This window comes from Gekko japonicus, unplaced genomic scaffold (assembly GCF_001447785.1).
Source record: "Gekko japonicus isolate JY-2015 unplaced genomic scaffold, Gekko_japonicus_V1.1 scaffold85, whole genome shotgun sequence".
Taxonomy (NCBI): Eukaryota; Metazoa; Chordata; class Lepidosauria; order Squamata; family Gekkonidae; genus Gekko; species Gekko japonicus.
In genome coordinates, this window is record NW_015167531.1 from 471612 (window position 1) to 488240 (window position 16629).

The 16629-nt window shown below is 42.2% G+C and overlaps 1 protein-coding gene across 1 annotated transcript in view; it reads right to left on the reverse strand.

Moving 5' to 3' along the window:
• The window catches only part of MED13L (mediator complex subunit 13-like), a 238311-nt gene that overhangs the window by 17831 nt on the left and 203851 nt on the right, over positions 1–16629 (reverse strand). Inside the window, exons 20-26 of the mRNA XM_015413416.1 lie at positions 15823–16015; positions 12410–12860; positions 11678–11897; positions 9955–10143; positions 8319–8542; positions 6856–6998; positions 1254–1412 (exon numbers count right to left, since the gene is read on the reverse strand). Of these exons, the coding sequence (XP_015268902.1) occupies positions 1254–1412; positions 6856–6998; positions 8319–8542; positions 9955–10143; positions 11678–11897; positions 12410–12860; positions 15823–16015 (1579 nt within the window). The remainder of the gene's footprint in view (positions 1–1253; positions 1413–6855; positions 6999–8318; positions 8543–9954; positions 10144–11677; positions 11898–12409; positions 12861–15822; positions 16016–16629) is intronic.

Genomic DNA, 16629 nt, shown 5'->3' on the forward strand with positions numbered 1-16629 from the left:
TAGAAGAGTTTAATCCCTTCCCACTGGTACAAGAAAACCAAAATATTTCTAAGTCTGCCATTAAGATAGGGGTTTTCCCCCAAATAAAATATTTTTGGCCTACAAACTTCTAAATCAGCATTTTAAGAGATGTCCCCCATCTATCTGTCCTTCAACACTTGAGGTTTGTTGTCATTCCTCAATCTTTATTTCTATATTCAATTTGGATGTGACTGCTTATAGAAGTGATTATCACAATGGCACACCTTTCCTTCCTCAAGGCTCACTGCTTGTTTGTACGGTTGATAGACTGCTCATACAAATCCCATTCACACAGAGTGTAAGTCATGGAGTCCCAACCTATGCAAGCTTTTGCAAGTGGTAAAACACCCACTGTTTATATGTCAATATATATTAATCTATATAATATATATTTATATATTTATATTTGGCCCTTTTCCCCATTCAAGAAGGTTCCAAGTGACTTACAAACACTGAGTCCATCTATGCAGGCACAGTGCAAGATCAATTAAAAACAAAACAGTAACCAAAGAGTCCACAGTCAAACCTGTAACATAACCATAAGGTAAGCAAATGTCAGTCTCCATCAAAGGCCTTCTTAAATAGTACTGCTTTGCACTTTTTCTCAGCCTGCCAGAGTAGGCACTGTTGAAACATCCTCTAGAAGCCTGATCTACAGGTGATGGCACCACCACCAAAAATGCCCCTGCCTGGGCTACAGCTGACGTGATGGCATTGGGCAGGGGAACAACCAAAAGAAATTGCAAGACAGACTGAAGCTGGCGCAGAGATTCATACTGGGAGAGACTATTATTTTGGTCCCAAGGCCAAGAAAAGTTTTAAGGAGAAGAATAAGACTCTTATGAAAACACTGTCTAGTAAATTGGCTGGCAGGTTAGCCAGTTCTTTCACTGCTTTTAAAACTTTAGCCTTCCTCCACCCACCCGATTTGTATAACTGACCTTTCCTTATTCTGACAGACATGGTGATCAATACATTTCAAGTTCTCATTAGGGTTTCAGAACAGAAAAGCCATTCTTCGTCCAGTTCCCATACTATATATTTCCCATAATATATATTTTCACAATACAGAATGTAAAGGTATGGTACTTAGACATGTGGCAGAAAGATATTTTGAGGAGAAAAAACATCAGTGTTATATTGAAAATAAATCTAAATAAAAAATATTGAAAGGGAGATGTCTGTGTGGCTAAGTCCACTAAGCACAACATCAGAGAGTGGCAAAGAATTACCTGGCATCACCACAAATGACCCTTGGGGCTCCATGGCAACCAAACAGGCACTGAGAATGGAGGGAGAGTCTGCAGATGAGATTCCACACATTCGACACACCTCCTTCAGCTGCTTGCTGATTGTCTGCAATGAACACTCCCCAAGCAAGATACTCCAGTCTGGAAAAGGGAGAGAGAGGTAAAATGTAACTGGCCTTTGGGGATATTTTCATCCCCAAGTCAGTCAGTCAGTTAGCTTTTATTGGCATAAAACAATACCTTCAAAGAGGATTACTATAAAAAATATACATATGAAACCATGAAAAACCATACATATAAAACCAAGTATTTTGCAAACTACATAATATTGCATAATGTTACATAAAACAATTTGTTACAAAGTGTGGCTCATTTTGATAGTTTTTCCTGACGTAGCTTTATAGCTGATTGTAAAAACATGGCTACCTTCACTGATATTTCAGTAGCGGACTCATTCAGAGGACAGTGCACTTCTAAAGCATCAGGAAGGTCCATCATGTTGGCTAAAATAGGGTTTAAATATCTAAAAAGTATATCTACATAAAATTGGCAGTGCAAACAGATATGTGAAACTGTCTCAATGCATCCAGAGTTCTCCCTTATATATAAAAGCCGAATGGTGGTGGCACTTCTCTAGAACATTCCACACGCTCCGGAATTGGTTGGTGCCCTGGTGTGTCACTCAGAATCTGTCCCTATCCACTGGCTGCATTGCTTGAGTCTCGCCTCCAACATTCTAAACAGTTTGCTGTTCCTCTTCTAAACAGTTTGCTGTTCTGAGGTAAAATGTGTCCAATCTCCAGGTGAGGGCTGGAGATCACTCAGAATTACAACTGCTTTCCAGATGGCAGAGATCAGTTCCCCTGGAGAAAATGGTGGGCTCTGTATCCTTATATGCTGCTGAGGTGGCCCCCGTATGACAGCCAATGTGACGGGAGAGGCTGCAGGTGTGGGGGGAGTGGAAAGCTGAAGAGTGAGGGGGAAATAAAGGTAGGTTGATGATTGGCTGGGAAGGAGATAGAGTTGCCAATTCCAGGTGGGAAATTCCTGGAGATGTGAGGGATGGAGCCTGGAGAGGGTGAGTTTTCAGGAGGCGTGGGAACTCGGACAGGTACAAAGCCATAGACTCCACCCTCCAAACCAACCATTCCCTTCTGGGGAACCATCATTGCCAATCTCCAGGTGAGGGTTGGAGATCACTCAAAATTACAACTGTTCTTTAGGTAGCAGAGATCAGTTCCTCTGGAGAAAATGGTGGACTCAGTGTCATTATACCCTGCTGAGGTCGCCACAGCAAATTGACACTGAGTGTCCAAGGCCGGGGCACCCGCCCAGAGCCTCTTTCTAGAGGCCGTTGTATTTATTTCCACAACGGGCCTTTTTCTAGTATTATTATATCTCCCATGCAAGATTGCTGATAGTAGTGCATTGAATCTTGCTAGTGAAAAGACTCTGCGCTGTTCTGGTGTTTGTATATCAGATAAGTATGGGGCCATTCGGCCTACCGTGAGGGGAATCTCAAAGTTCAGAGGGGAGCAAGATTTGTTGGCTAAGCTGTATAGCCTTTGTGTTTCAATGTCAAGGACTCTGTGTTTAATCATCTGAAAACCACCCATAAAAGGCAGCATAAGCAGTGAGTCCAAAGGGATGCCCATGGCAGTTATTTTGTTCTCAATGTGTGGTAGCCAGTTAGACATGTTTGATTCTGTGAGCATTTGTTGTATAAGGCTCCCTTGGTCTACATTGTCATGTAAGCGCAGCCAGTATTTTACTGTCATTAGCCACGCACCAGATTCCACAGAATTTAGCCCAGTTTCTAAACACAAGGCTGCATAATGTACACAGTGCGTGATCATCCCCAAGTCAAACTGTAACACAATATAACCATCACTTGATGGAGAAGAACACTGCAGGGATGGATGGGCCCCAAATGCGAAATTTCTGGCAGAAGCAGTTTGAAAGCTGCCTGCTACTGCCATCTCTCCTCTTTGTATCGTCTACAGAAACGCTTCTTGCTCTAGTGTTCTCTTATATAGGCTACTGCTACCTCCTTTTGCAGGACATCCCCCTCCTGCAGTCTTTCTGCTACATGACTCTTCCTCTCACATCACTATAACAATATCACCTCAGCATTCATAGGCTTTGGGGGGGGGGGCAATCGCTTTGAAGTTCTTAGTCCTTATGGTTAAGGCCTCTTTCATTATCTGCTTATTTCCCTATGCACACCTCCTTGCAAGTCTCTGCTCTTTATGCTTTCTTTTAATCTACCTTCCCTTCCTTCTTGATCCCTTTTATTTCGACTTTTGGCCAGCCACCAGAATTTACTACGTCTCTGCAGTTTTGTACTAGGGATTACACTTTGTTTCCCTTTGTGCTTTTAGGGGCTGTCAAGGAGGCTGCTATTGGGAACTGCTACTTACACCTGCAATCAATTTGAAAAGCCACATTATCAAATTACTGTAGTCATCCTCACCATTTAATATTCCAGTTTATTCTTATCCTGACTACAGAAAAGATTAGCAATTTATTTTAGTGGCCGTAGTTCTCTTCCTGGGCAATTCTGTCAAAATCTGCAAAACCACAATGCATTTCTATACCAAACCTATGCTTGCTAGGGCCCTGGGGGGAACTCCGCCCCAACGTGCATGTCACCAGGAAGTGACGTGACAACGCTGGGCATGCTGGGAGCGGTGCCACGGTCATCCGAGGGAAAACTCTATGGTTTTCCTCAGATGGTCGTGGCCCCGCCCCCAGTGTGCCCGGCATAAAGTATATAAAGTAATATATAAGCAGTAGTGTTATAGCCAGAGAGTATGGCAAGGAGGTGGAGGGTGTGCTCCCCCCAAGACCTCTGGTAACGGGGAGGAGGGTTATCCTTCTGCTGAAGGGGTTTCCTCTTCAGCCCCCAGTATCAGAGGCAATCCCATCCCGCTTTCTTTTTTAGGTATAGAAGTAGATAGAATAACAATAAAGACTGAATGAACAGAAAAGAAGTTAGAAGAATGAGTAATACTCTATTGGAAGATTCAAAAGATGTATTAAGAGATAAACTGTGATTTAGAGGGAGTTGTATGGTGGTTTTAGATGTGGGTCTGATAAGGGAATAGGAAAAGAAGAGGTTACAAACTGGATTGGGATTAAGTTTAATTTGTTAGTTATATAGTTTGGAATGTAACCTCATTTTTGCTTTTTTTTCTTGTGTAATGCATAAAAAGGAGTTTAATGTATAAAGATATGAATCATTTTTATGAAATGTAAATCATATACTATATATATACATACACACACACACATATATATATATATAAAGAAATACTAAAATCTGCATCCAGCCCTGCACAATGGGAATACAACACAGCAGCCAGCTCACTGCAGTGGCATTTCTGAAACTGGAGTACATGCGACTTCCTGGCCTTCAGCCACTTACCTTGTGAGGTATGCCCAGAGTGTGCAGTGATCTCCCAGAAAGGGAGCACCTACCTGTCATCCTAATTATTCAGCTAATATGACAACTCAGCACTTCTCTCATTTGTAAGTGAACCGAAACAAAAATAGTTTGCATCTGGCTAACAAGCTTCTAGATGGCGTTTTTGAAGCATCAATTGCAAGGCAATATAATTTCCACAGATTCAAAACTGGCAAGATGGTGGAGCTATACAACCAAAAAACAGAGTGGAAGGTTCTGAATGGGGATGCGCAAGACGCCACCGTGTGAGTCGCATGGAATTTTCTTCTAATCTAAGCAAAGTGGCCTAGGGCCCAGAAAATGGGCACTGTTTCTGGGAAATGGCAGCAAGAAATCTTGCACATAAATGAACTGACTCTGAGCCAAAGGAAAGGAGTTAGTGAGGAAATGCATGTTTGCAATCTGTTCCTTATTTTCATTCCCTCTCCAATGGCTGGCACTATAATCAAGAGAGAAAACTGTTCTCTCCTCCAACCATTTTAAAGGACTAGTTCTACTTTATATCAATGAATGGAAATGTGGAATTCATGTTGCCTTTCCCAGCAGCAACAGATGCTATTTAGTTTTTTAAAAACTTTATATCTCTGTTTTTAAGTTATATCATTCGCTTCACCACTGGCATTGTAGGACAACCATAACAAACTGTTTCAGATGACTACTCTCCAGCCCATAACACCTGCTGAAATCACATTGTGTTCTCTAGTTATCACCATGTAAACAGAATGGGAAACTAGAAAGTCACCGCATGGCTTGAAATATGAAGGGGTCGAACACAGAGATGACAACAAACAGAATGAAATTATATAACTAAGGTACAGGATTGGAACAGTTGAACTTTGATAACTTAAAAGGACTGTTAAGAAAACCTGTAGTGCAAAAATGGATTGTTTCAATTTGTACTTTAGTTAAATACAAACAGGAAAACCACGAGCACTCACGTGGGTCACTTCATACTCCCCCTTGTACCTCCTTCCCTGTGCTATTTTCTCATTCTCTTCTAACTTTTTTGTTGGTTTTGCCAAAACTGGCTGCTTATGGAGCTTTAATATTCTGTTGCCACAGGACCCAGGTAGGAAGTCAGAGGTCAAAATGCAGAGTGATTTAGGGGTTTCTTTGGGTGTTGCTATGAAGAAAAAGCTACTTGTGCATAGTGTAGATTTGCTGCTAGCCCCCACGCTCCTGGAGAAACATGGACTGCAAATGCACAGAACATTAACTGGAGAGGAATCTGTATGCATGCTGTCACCCCACACAAGGACCAAGGCCTGTTTCAGATTACGTCTTAGGCCCAATGGTGTCATGACCCATAGGAGTGGAGGGTGGGAAACAGAAGTTGCCTGCCTCTGGTCTAGACTTGCTAACAAGTACACTGCTTAATGAAAACATTGTGTGCTTTAGTCATTGTGTGACTCCTTATCCACTTAGCACACCTGTAATCACTACAGAGTGATATACACTACAGAGTAATGTAAAACATTAGGAAAGTTGCTAACTGAGCAGTTCTGCCATAAAATACACTGATTATGGATGGTGGAAAAGCCATTTCCTTTGGAGATTTTTGAGGAAGGGCTGGACTGGCACAGCAAGGAGTGCTCCAGAGTCAGTTGTGTGACGACTAAGTATGATTCTTTTCCCAGCAACAAAATTCACACTGTGGCATGGCACTTTTTGACAAATGTGCAGACCCTTGTGTTGAGGCACTATTAGTACTTGGGGCTCTGTAATAAGTGGCTCCTCATTGTTTAGACTCCGGTTCTGAGCACAATTGATTGCAAGTAAACCCTATTATTGTCACCAGAACTAGAACGTGAAATAAGTTTAGGATCCACCAGCCATTGGTCCATACTAATAAACCTAAAACTGCAAAAAATAAGGCATCCAAAACCTACTAAGTGTAGAAAAAGTGAAACTGATTCCAATACAAATTTATTAATACCTTAAAGGGATAAATTTTGTTTTTTAAAATTGTCTGAGAAGCCCACAAGTACACACTTTCATCTAGGGTTGCTATTTTCAAAGCAATATAATTAGAACCATTCAAATCCTAAGGAACACATAAGCCAATGCTTATCATGATGCTCAGCAGATGATGAAGGAAACAAAAGATAATTTAACAACCTTTCAACTCCCCATGGCCAAGTCGCCCAAGACGTCCAATCACAACTCTCCAGGGTAGTGATGTCATCTGAACGATTCCAATGCACCATTCCCACAGCTTCTGCAAACCAATTTTACGGGCAGATACCTTGCATCTTCTTGATCTGTGAAGAAGCACTGGGGTTATTTTGTATTTCAGTCAGGTATTTCTGTCTTTGCAAATCCTCATCCCTGATGATCAGAAACTTAGACATCTTCTTTTCAATATCATATGACCAAACAGATCTCTTTCTGTCATCATTTTATTCAGCTCAGCTGTGAAGTCACAAGCTAGCCTTAGGCAAGCCACTATCACTAAGCTTTGTATCCATAATAAGGAAACATAGGGCTGTTGTAAGAATGTATTGCATTAACATGTGTGAAGCACTTAAACACCCTAAAGCCCTACATAAATGTTAAGTATTAGCCCTGAATTCATAGCATCAAAACCAGTTACTGCAATGTGTTGTACATGGAGCTTTCCATGAAAAAAATCTGGAAACTTTAGTTGGTTCAGAACTCACTAGCCAGATTACTCGCTGATACAAGCTGGTTGGAATACGTCTCACAAATATTATAAACTCTCTGCTGGCTACCAATGTGATTCCAGAAACAATTCAAGGTGATGCTTTCGACCTATAACACCTGTGTCTGCATGCTCTTGGATGAACGTGCTTAGACTCCGCTGCATTCCCTGCAACAGAAGCCCTCAGCCTTCAGAGGTGTAGGAAGCAACTGGAGTCAACCCTCCTCAGTGATGGCTGTGGAGTATTCTCCTCAGGGACAGTCCGCTGATGCCGACTTCAATTACTTAGAGGCCAGGTGAATATAATTTAATTCTCCCAAGTTCTGAAGATATGTTTTCTGATTTTATCATTGTTAGCTTTCCTGTTTTATCATGGTAGCATTGTTTTGTTTGATTTTTTTTTTTTTACATTTTTGTTTCTCTCTTATCAACCTGCCTTGAGAGCACAGGCTGAAAGGCAGGGTAAATCCTTAAATATTATCTAGGGGATCAGGACTAAAGCCAATCTATTTTTAAAATAAATGTTTGCCTTGTGACATTCCTAAAATGCCCCCCAGCCAACATTTATTTATTTACATTATTCCTAAAACACCCCCAACCCTACTTTTAAGAACTAGGATGCAAAAACAGTTGAACAGATTCACATAGATGGTTAGTACATATGCAGCTGGACAAGAACTTTGTCCTGGTTTCTCAAATTGCAATGTACATGAGGTTTATCCCATTTTGTTTTCACCAACAACCTTGAGAGGGATGTTAAGCCAGTGTAACTAGATCAATGCCATCCAGAGATCTTCCAACTGAAGGGGAATTCAAGTTCAGATCTCCCCAATCCAACACTCTAACCAATATGAACCAGCTCTCTTATGTACACCATTGAGGCAAAATAAAGAAACATAAACCTATCTTTGCATCCTACCTGTTTGGCAAATCAATGTTGACAATGCACGTTTCCAACAGCTCCCCATGCAGGTCAGTGCAGGAGGCCAGAAGCCAGCGCTGGTCATGGGACAAACAATATCCAACAAAAAGCACATTGTACTTTTGACTGGCTTCTCCAAAGGTCTCCCCAAGCTCTGTCTGTTTGTCTTTGATGGGTGCCAGGATAAATGGAGGGGAGTACAGCTGGATAGGACTAGGCCGCTGTAAGAATAGGACATTATATATAAAAAAATTAAAAACAAAAACAAAAACAGAAACATGTGTATTTCCATTAACTATAAAGCAATATAAGTTATCATTAGCTATCAGCTTGTGGAAAGTACTCTGTGTGGTGCCCAGTGCAGATACTGGACTGCTCCACCACCTACCACAAGGCTGGGACCTGGTTAGCTTGCAGTGGTGTCCTGATGTCTGAGTTCAACAAGCCAAGCCAGCCCATGCACATCAAAGGGCACAAGCTCTGAGATGTTATATGAGCACATTTAAAGAGACTGCTACAAGCTTGTGGTTTGCACCAGCCCTCAAGCAAACTCGCAGAAAAAATAAAAAGTCAAATGTCAAGAAAATTAAAGATGACTCTTGGTCTAAAATATAAATATGGGATAATCAGCTGAAGTCACAGCAGAATTAGCCACAAAAGTCAGAGCTTCCAATGGCAGCTTCAGTCAAATGCATATAATGGATGCAAAGACAGACATGGGAAAATTAAACATGTCAACTTGCAGCCGGTGGGTTTTTCCAGACCACCCCCACCATACATGCTAAACACCAATACTAGGAATCATAGTGGATCACAAAATGAGGCATTAAATCCCCACTTTCAGAGTGGACACATAACCTTGAAGCAATGCAGTGCCAGTTCAAGAATTTAATTTGCAAGAAAATATGCTGAAGGAAGAAACCAAAGGAATGCTCCATCTGTGAGGAAGATACACACTAGGCAAGGAAAGCAGATGGTTACATTGCCAGCTCAGAATGAGACCAACGCAGCGTCTTCTGGACTCAACAGCCTGAGCGGGAGCCACTGAGCAAGATAAATCTCGATTCCCCAAAGATCCATTGACTGCACAACTGATTAACTACCAGCTGTATAGAGGGCTCTTCCAGAAGAAACACTTTTAAGGTCTCTTTTGAAAGGGTTATATGTTTCAGCAGTAGCTTTACACCAGCAAAATTGGTGTTTAAGTCAATAAAAACTCCAATTTAGAGTAATTAAGGTTGATGAGAGGAATAAGTAACCTCATCTGTGTTTGCCTCAGTCCAAGAGAGAACCATAGAAATATTTACTGAACAGATGAAAAGGAAGCATATTATCTCTCAGCTGAGACTTCTGGAATTCAGGGGGAAAATGCATCTCACAACCCTCTGCAAACGCCGTACAATTAACTTATTTCATACACAGAAGCAGGTTTAATACCCCTGGAGACCGCTGCTTAAGATTCTCAAGCACCACTTGGAAGCATGTACTCTGCAGGTCACTTGCTCTGTCCTTTATGTCTGCTCCTCATGGTAACTTGAGAAGTAATTCGGCATTTGGTTTACACACCATCTGCTATTTTGACTTTTCTGGGGGGTTGAAAATCTCCCTGCACCTCTTGGGTTAAAGTACTCACCTCGGGGTTCTTGAGGGTCATCTCAATACTGGCAGCTGGCCCAAAGCCAGTCAGAGACTTAATGTGAATCTGTGTGGGTAGCGGCCGCCTGCACTGGCAGTACACTGAAAATGCCAGAGACTTCAAGTGCTGAATATAAAAGACCTGCTCATCCTTCATGGTCTGCAGCATGTATTGGCAAGGCACAATCTGGAGTGTGACAGACACATAAGTCAAGATTAAAAGGCCATTCTGCTTAACTCAGGACCTCTTTGCACTTTAAGTGTGTAAAGTGCATGCACCCAACCATTTTACAAGGCTGCTAAAATGCAGAAACACACCAAAAAACGTCTACCTATTGGGAACACACAAAAAAACCCTACCTATTGGACAGATCAGAGAGCTAACTCCATAAACAAAATGTCTGGCAAAACAATGACTTTGCTACTATGTAAAGTGTGAAGCAGCCCTTAAATTACTCCACCCAACAAACAATTAGGGGGTCTGATTTGCTAAAGATTGCAGTGACCAACAGGAAGTTCATCTAACTCTGAACATCATCCCAGGAATGCAGATAAAAACATACACAAAATGCCCCCATGTTCAGCTAGGAAACACCCAGGTTTGCAAAACTATCTTTTTTTAAAAATAAGGCAAATTTAATTTTTTTAAAGACTTAACCCCTCCCCCAGTTAAAGAAAAAAAATGACATACTGCAATGATACAATGCACAATCTCAGCCACCATCATTGCTAGAACAACAAGGCAATGGTAGTGGCAGTCACCAGGGTGGGGAGAAAAAGGTGGCAGCAAAGGTGGCCACTGCCACCAGTGAGCAAATGAAGGAAAGCAGCAAAGGAACTGGTGGCAGCCAGGAGGAGGCAGTACACTCCCTCATCAGCTGACTATGGTCAGGAGAAGACTTAAGAGCTGAAGTAGTACATTCCAGATTGTGAGAACTAGGCTACAGATTCTCATCTGCACTTCATTGAGGCCAAGACATTTGCAGAAGTTCCAATTTATGTTGTGGTAAAAGATTTCTTCCCTATAGCAGGTCCCCATAACACCAAGATTAGCCAACCTTTTCCACAGCTGTGGCTCCTGGCCATGCCACAGAGGACAGAAATATGATCAACTGTTCCAGTGCAACTATATTCACAGACCAAACTGGAATGGTTCTACACAAGTATTAATGTGAGAGTCCTTCAAGAAGGTTTGGTGTGCTGTGGCTTCCTTGATAGAGTCAATCCATCTCATGTTGGGTCTTCCTCTTTTCCTGCCACCTTCAATTTTTCCTAGCATTATTGTCTTCTCAAGTGACTCTTGTCTTCTCAAAATGTGACCAAAGTACAATAGGGATATGTGCTGTACCCTGTATTACAAAAATGTAACTGCAACACCACAATAAACATATGGAAACGCACAGATCTTAAAATGTTTGTATGAACTGTGCTCTGAGGAAGAACTTGTGAGAGGATGTGCTACACTCAGTATGTTCTGTTATTTTGCATTTAAAGACCTGTCTACTGCCTTGACTTCTATTGGCAAAATGCCCTGTGTTTGAAAGCCAAGCTATGGGTGCATGGATAGAAACATGATGCATTAAGAGCTGGCAGAACCATTCCTTATCTTCAACCACACACATACTACTGACCTATGGGGAAGTGCAGACACCTCTCCCAGGCACACAAAGCTGCTACAGTTCCTCTTTTATGTTCTTGTGAAACACTAGAGGGAGAATTACCTGGAGAATGAAAGAATTCCTCATCTTCTCAGGCAAGTTGTCCAGCATCTCGGTGTAACATCTCATCAGGCTCAAGAGCCAGAAATTGGCAGAGGCAGATTCCTCATCTGCGGTGTAGGTAAAGGGATCCACCATATAGATGACAACGGCAGGGGGGTAGGCATGGCTATCTGCTGACTCTGGCTCAGTGGGAATGCCTATCCTCTCCCTCTCTGTAGAGCTAGAAAAGAGGCAGGCCATTAGGTGCTACTAGTTTAAAGCTTCTTTACAGAAACATGCAAACAGTGCCTAGAAGACTGGTACAACAATGCAGAAAGGAAAAAAGTTTGAAGAAGTCGAATAAAGAGCTGTCTTGTTGAAAATGAATTTAAAGAAGTAAAAATAAATTACAGACAAGTGCCCGCTTAGAGATACATGTTCTCTTGCCTTGCTGTCAAGGTGAAGCAAGAGCTGTCAAATAGTCTAAAACTCCAGGCCGCAACTGAATAGTGATGGCTCGATTCAGACAACATCAAACCACAATGCACACTAACCTCTGTTAGAACCCAAACGCACAGTGTGAGATTCCAGCCATACAGGGGAATCATAGTTTAGAGGCGCTTGCCTGATTTTGGCTACATATCAGCACAAGCTGCCACCCAACCACATTTTAAATGGGGAGATTAAAATCCACTACATTAAAGAGTTCCCCAGCTAAAACCCACTGCTGTAATGCTCCTCCATTCAACTTACCTTTCCTGCCCTTCTTGTTGCTGTTGAGATGGGTTATGTCCCGTCTCTGTGTCTCCTCCTGAGACTGTGCTTCCTTGGGGTCTCTCTGTGGAATTTGGCCCAGGGACTGAGTTTTGACCTGGAGGCAGGCTGCCACTGAACCCTGAAGAGGAGGTAGTGCTTGTCTGGTTAATACTGGGTACGGCGGAGGATGCTGACAGCTGTGGCACTGTGGATCCAGAAGTTGAACTGCTGCCTGCTGGGAGGTTTGTGGTCCCACCACCGTTGGGTGTGGAAGTGAAGGTACTGACAGTGGGGGGAGCTCCAGGTGCAGAAAGACAGGATGAATTTGGGGGGATTGATGCTGAGTTCCCAGATATAATCTGTTCCTGGCTTGAGGGTGGCGGTGCAGTCTGGTGTTTCGGTGGTGTCAGCAGGCTGCTATCAAGTTGCAAAGTGGCTAAGTAAGGTGCTGGAAGAGCATAAAAAATATAAAGACAGGTCAGAAACTGTGACTGGGAATCAATGCAATCCAAAAGAGAAAGCACTGTACTGATTAGAGTTTCAAAATAGCGTCCAGGCAGGCAAATGGAATTTTTCCATTATAAATACTTTGACGGACTGGGAGTTAAATGCTTTTGCAGAGTTCCTGCAGTATGATGAGTGGGAGGAAAGGAAACAAACTTGACTTGTTATTGCTGGTGAGAGCAGGGGAAGCAAGAGATCTGTAGCTGGACATGACATTCAGCTTTACAAAATGTTCCAGGACTTGGCTCAAAGTTTACCTTATTAGAAGATTTTACTTCTCTGGGATGCTCTTAGCTCAGAACTCGTCATACAAAGCTCCAGAATTGCTAGCTGCCCTGGGCCTATCTAAGGAGCAGGAGACCACAGCCCCTGCAGTAACTAAAAGTCCAACAGTTGCTGCAATCCCAATGTCCTTTCTAACAAGAAATCCAGAAGCAGTGGGAAGGTGATGACAATGTGCCCCCGCATACTGGCACTCCCCACCCTTCCAGCCAAATAGAATTTGCAGTTGTTTCTGGCTACTTTGGGGCACTTCATATGATCCTTAGCATGCTGCATCTGATATGCCTAAGTCTTTCTCCTTAACCCACACAATCTTGCATAGTCACTATGTGCAGGCTCATCTGCAGGTCTGTCGTCAGGGGGTGGGGTGGGGGAGAGAAGGACATGGTAGATCAGATGTAGCCTACCAGACCTCACATTGTCTACACTTGCTCCAACTTAAAAGAATACACAGAAGCATATTCAGATTGACAAGATATAGTAAAAGGATCCATCAAGTCAAGAAACACTTCTTTTTGACTTCTTTAGAGAGATTGCAGTTGTGAGTTCCTGCATTAAACTGGGCTGTTTCCACTTGCAACAATGTCAGACACACCTCTCCCAACTTAACTGTCCAGTTAATCTTTATCGTTACTGTATTCTATTCTATAGAGAAAACATTATTAGAACACTTATACTCTTTCACAATCTCCCACTGCCCAGCTGAATCCAATATTAATGGCTGAATGTCAGGTCTTCATCAAGGTCACTTTGGCCAGTAATGTTGTTATTCCTGAACTGGAGGATTCTCCACTAACATATTTCTTCTGATATAAGCTGGTACGGCACCCCATGGGGAGCAAACCCTTCTGACGGAGCACTGAACGGCTTTACACACAGATGCGTCTTGGGATCACTTCTGAAAAACAGCAGCCGAAAACTGGTGCTGAACTCAAAGCAGCTGTTACTCTCCCCATCCCTTTTCTTTTTAATGCCCAGATTAGAAAAGGAACATCTGGGAGTAAAACCTGATCTAAAACCTTTTTAAACTCAAGTGGCTCTCCAGCCACATGATTTACTCCTCTTCAATACTAACTAGACTGACAGTAATGTTTTCTGAGGTCCAAATCACACATTACAAGAAGACACATGGGTGCTGTTGATCTGTGTTTCCCTGACTCGCGTGCCTCTTCCAATAATGTGTAGCTGAAAAAGGACCTGATACAACATCAAGCTAATGTTTCTTTGCCCTTAGTAACATCATACCATGCTTTCTTGCAGCTAGAAAATATCAGGGAGAAACAAGGAAAAGTATGAGCTGGCAGCAGCCACATACCTTCTAATAGCATATAGTTTGGACCTAAGGGGCTAGGAGCTACCTGTGGGTACAAGAGTTTCTAAATTACCCAGAGGCAAGGTCAAGAAACTATTACATAAACAGTAAGGTATATTCTAGAACAACTGCTACAAAAAGAGCCGTGTTAAGAAAACAAAAATTAGCACCCATTGCATTGCCCTAGTATAACTGTTAAGATGGTGGATGAAAAGATAAAAAATTATATGTGTCCGGCATTACAAGACTGTCCAAAGTTTTAGCTAGAGCTATCTAATGAACTTCTATAAAAAAACACCATTGTCAAAGGCACTACAGGCAGCTTACAGTACTGAAAGAAGACTAAATGACAAATATTGAAAGCCATGACCTATCTCTGTCCTTCAGACAGACAATATTTATCAAGACTCTGCACGATTTACATAGGAAAATGAGCTCTGCCAGCTAGCAAGCTTCTCCCTTTGCAGAGGTGCAGTTCTTTAATGCAGGGTGATGGCCTATAGGACACTGGTCTGAAACGGCTGATTAATATGCAGATGAAGCACAAGTAAAGCAGCTCCTTGAAATCTGATTAACACAATTAGTCAAGTCTCCCAGAACACAGTGAACAGAGCTGTCTGTCAGAAAAGGCCTGCACATGATCACTTGAACAAGGTGTAAATGCTAATTTGTTTAAATATACCACCCCAGAACAAAGGTTATCTTAGTTTGAAAATCGTAGTCTTTGGATCAAACTCTAGTCTAGCAGCCAAGACAGATACAACTGACACTCAAGAAGTTCATCTCATCTTTTTTGATCCACCATTTAGCCCATTTAGAACCGAGTGCTGCAGCAAGAGAAAATTAGTTTGATGAAAGAACAGAAGATAACTGTAGAAGCCAAGCTGCACTTGGCACTAAGGCAAATCATTCAACCATTTTAACCTAACCAAGATAGCCTTAGAAGGAAACTAGATAAGTTAATGCAAGACAGATGTATAAATAGCTATTAACCACGACAGCCACAGTGATGAACATCCATGTACAAAGAAACAATTGCAAGTGTCATAGAAGCACTTGGCAGCATGTTGACGCTGGATTAGAGGGCCTTCTGCTCTGACCCATTAGGGCTATTCTCATCGTCTAAAGGCTAAACTACCTATCCTCAATTAAGCCTATTAAATATATATCCACTTTCACATGTTAACCTTTGGGAGAGACACATCCATGGGAAGAATGAATAGTGACTTGACTTTAAATTAAAGAGATCTGTCACATGAAGTAAACAAGTACAGAAGATCAGCCATCTCTGTCCTCACCCATCTCTACTTACCTAGGTGGTGACGACAAACTTGAGCATAAAGTTTGAGCCTGGAATGATTGTCACAGTCTTCATTGCCCCAGGGTGGGTTAAACCAGTCGCTCACAAGCTCATCTGTTAGCTTCTGGGCCACAGTCTTTCCCACTCGCATGATCCCATCATGCAGCACTTTGCAAATTGGTTTATGCTGGCCAAGCCGACACATCTGAGGACACAAGGGGGAAAAATATTGCAATAGTTGGGTGCATGTTTTTCAGTTTGTCTGTATGTGTATACACACACACACACAAACCCTAAAGAAGTACATGCATCCTCTATACACATAAAGATTGGATTTTTCAATAAGTAAACTGCACAAGTAGAAAATCCATCTTTCACTCTTTTTCAATTAGACTGTAATTAAGAGAAAGCCTTAAAGACAATTTCCTGTCCAAGATCTGTGGCTTGGATGCTAAACTGCTGTTTCGGTGGCATAACTGCAGTTCCACTAACAGAAAAGCATTTCCATTGTGGCAGAAGTTTCCCCCTCCCACTGCAAACTCCCATTTTGCTCCACCCCCATCCCTGGAGAACCACTGACTCACAGAAGCATGGGGGGGGGGGAAGGATGGAGCAGTTGCCTTCCTCCAGGATAAGACTGCTCACACTGCTTAGGAACTAAACCTATATGCACAAATTAGGAAGCCACTGTGCCTAAATGGAGCTTGATACTTAAGATGCCAGTTTGATTGAGACTCAAGAGCTATGAAGATTTACTTTGGGTGCACCCAAACAGCAAGCAGATACAACAGAGCTTTCCACCCTCCACAGTATATACAA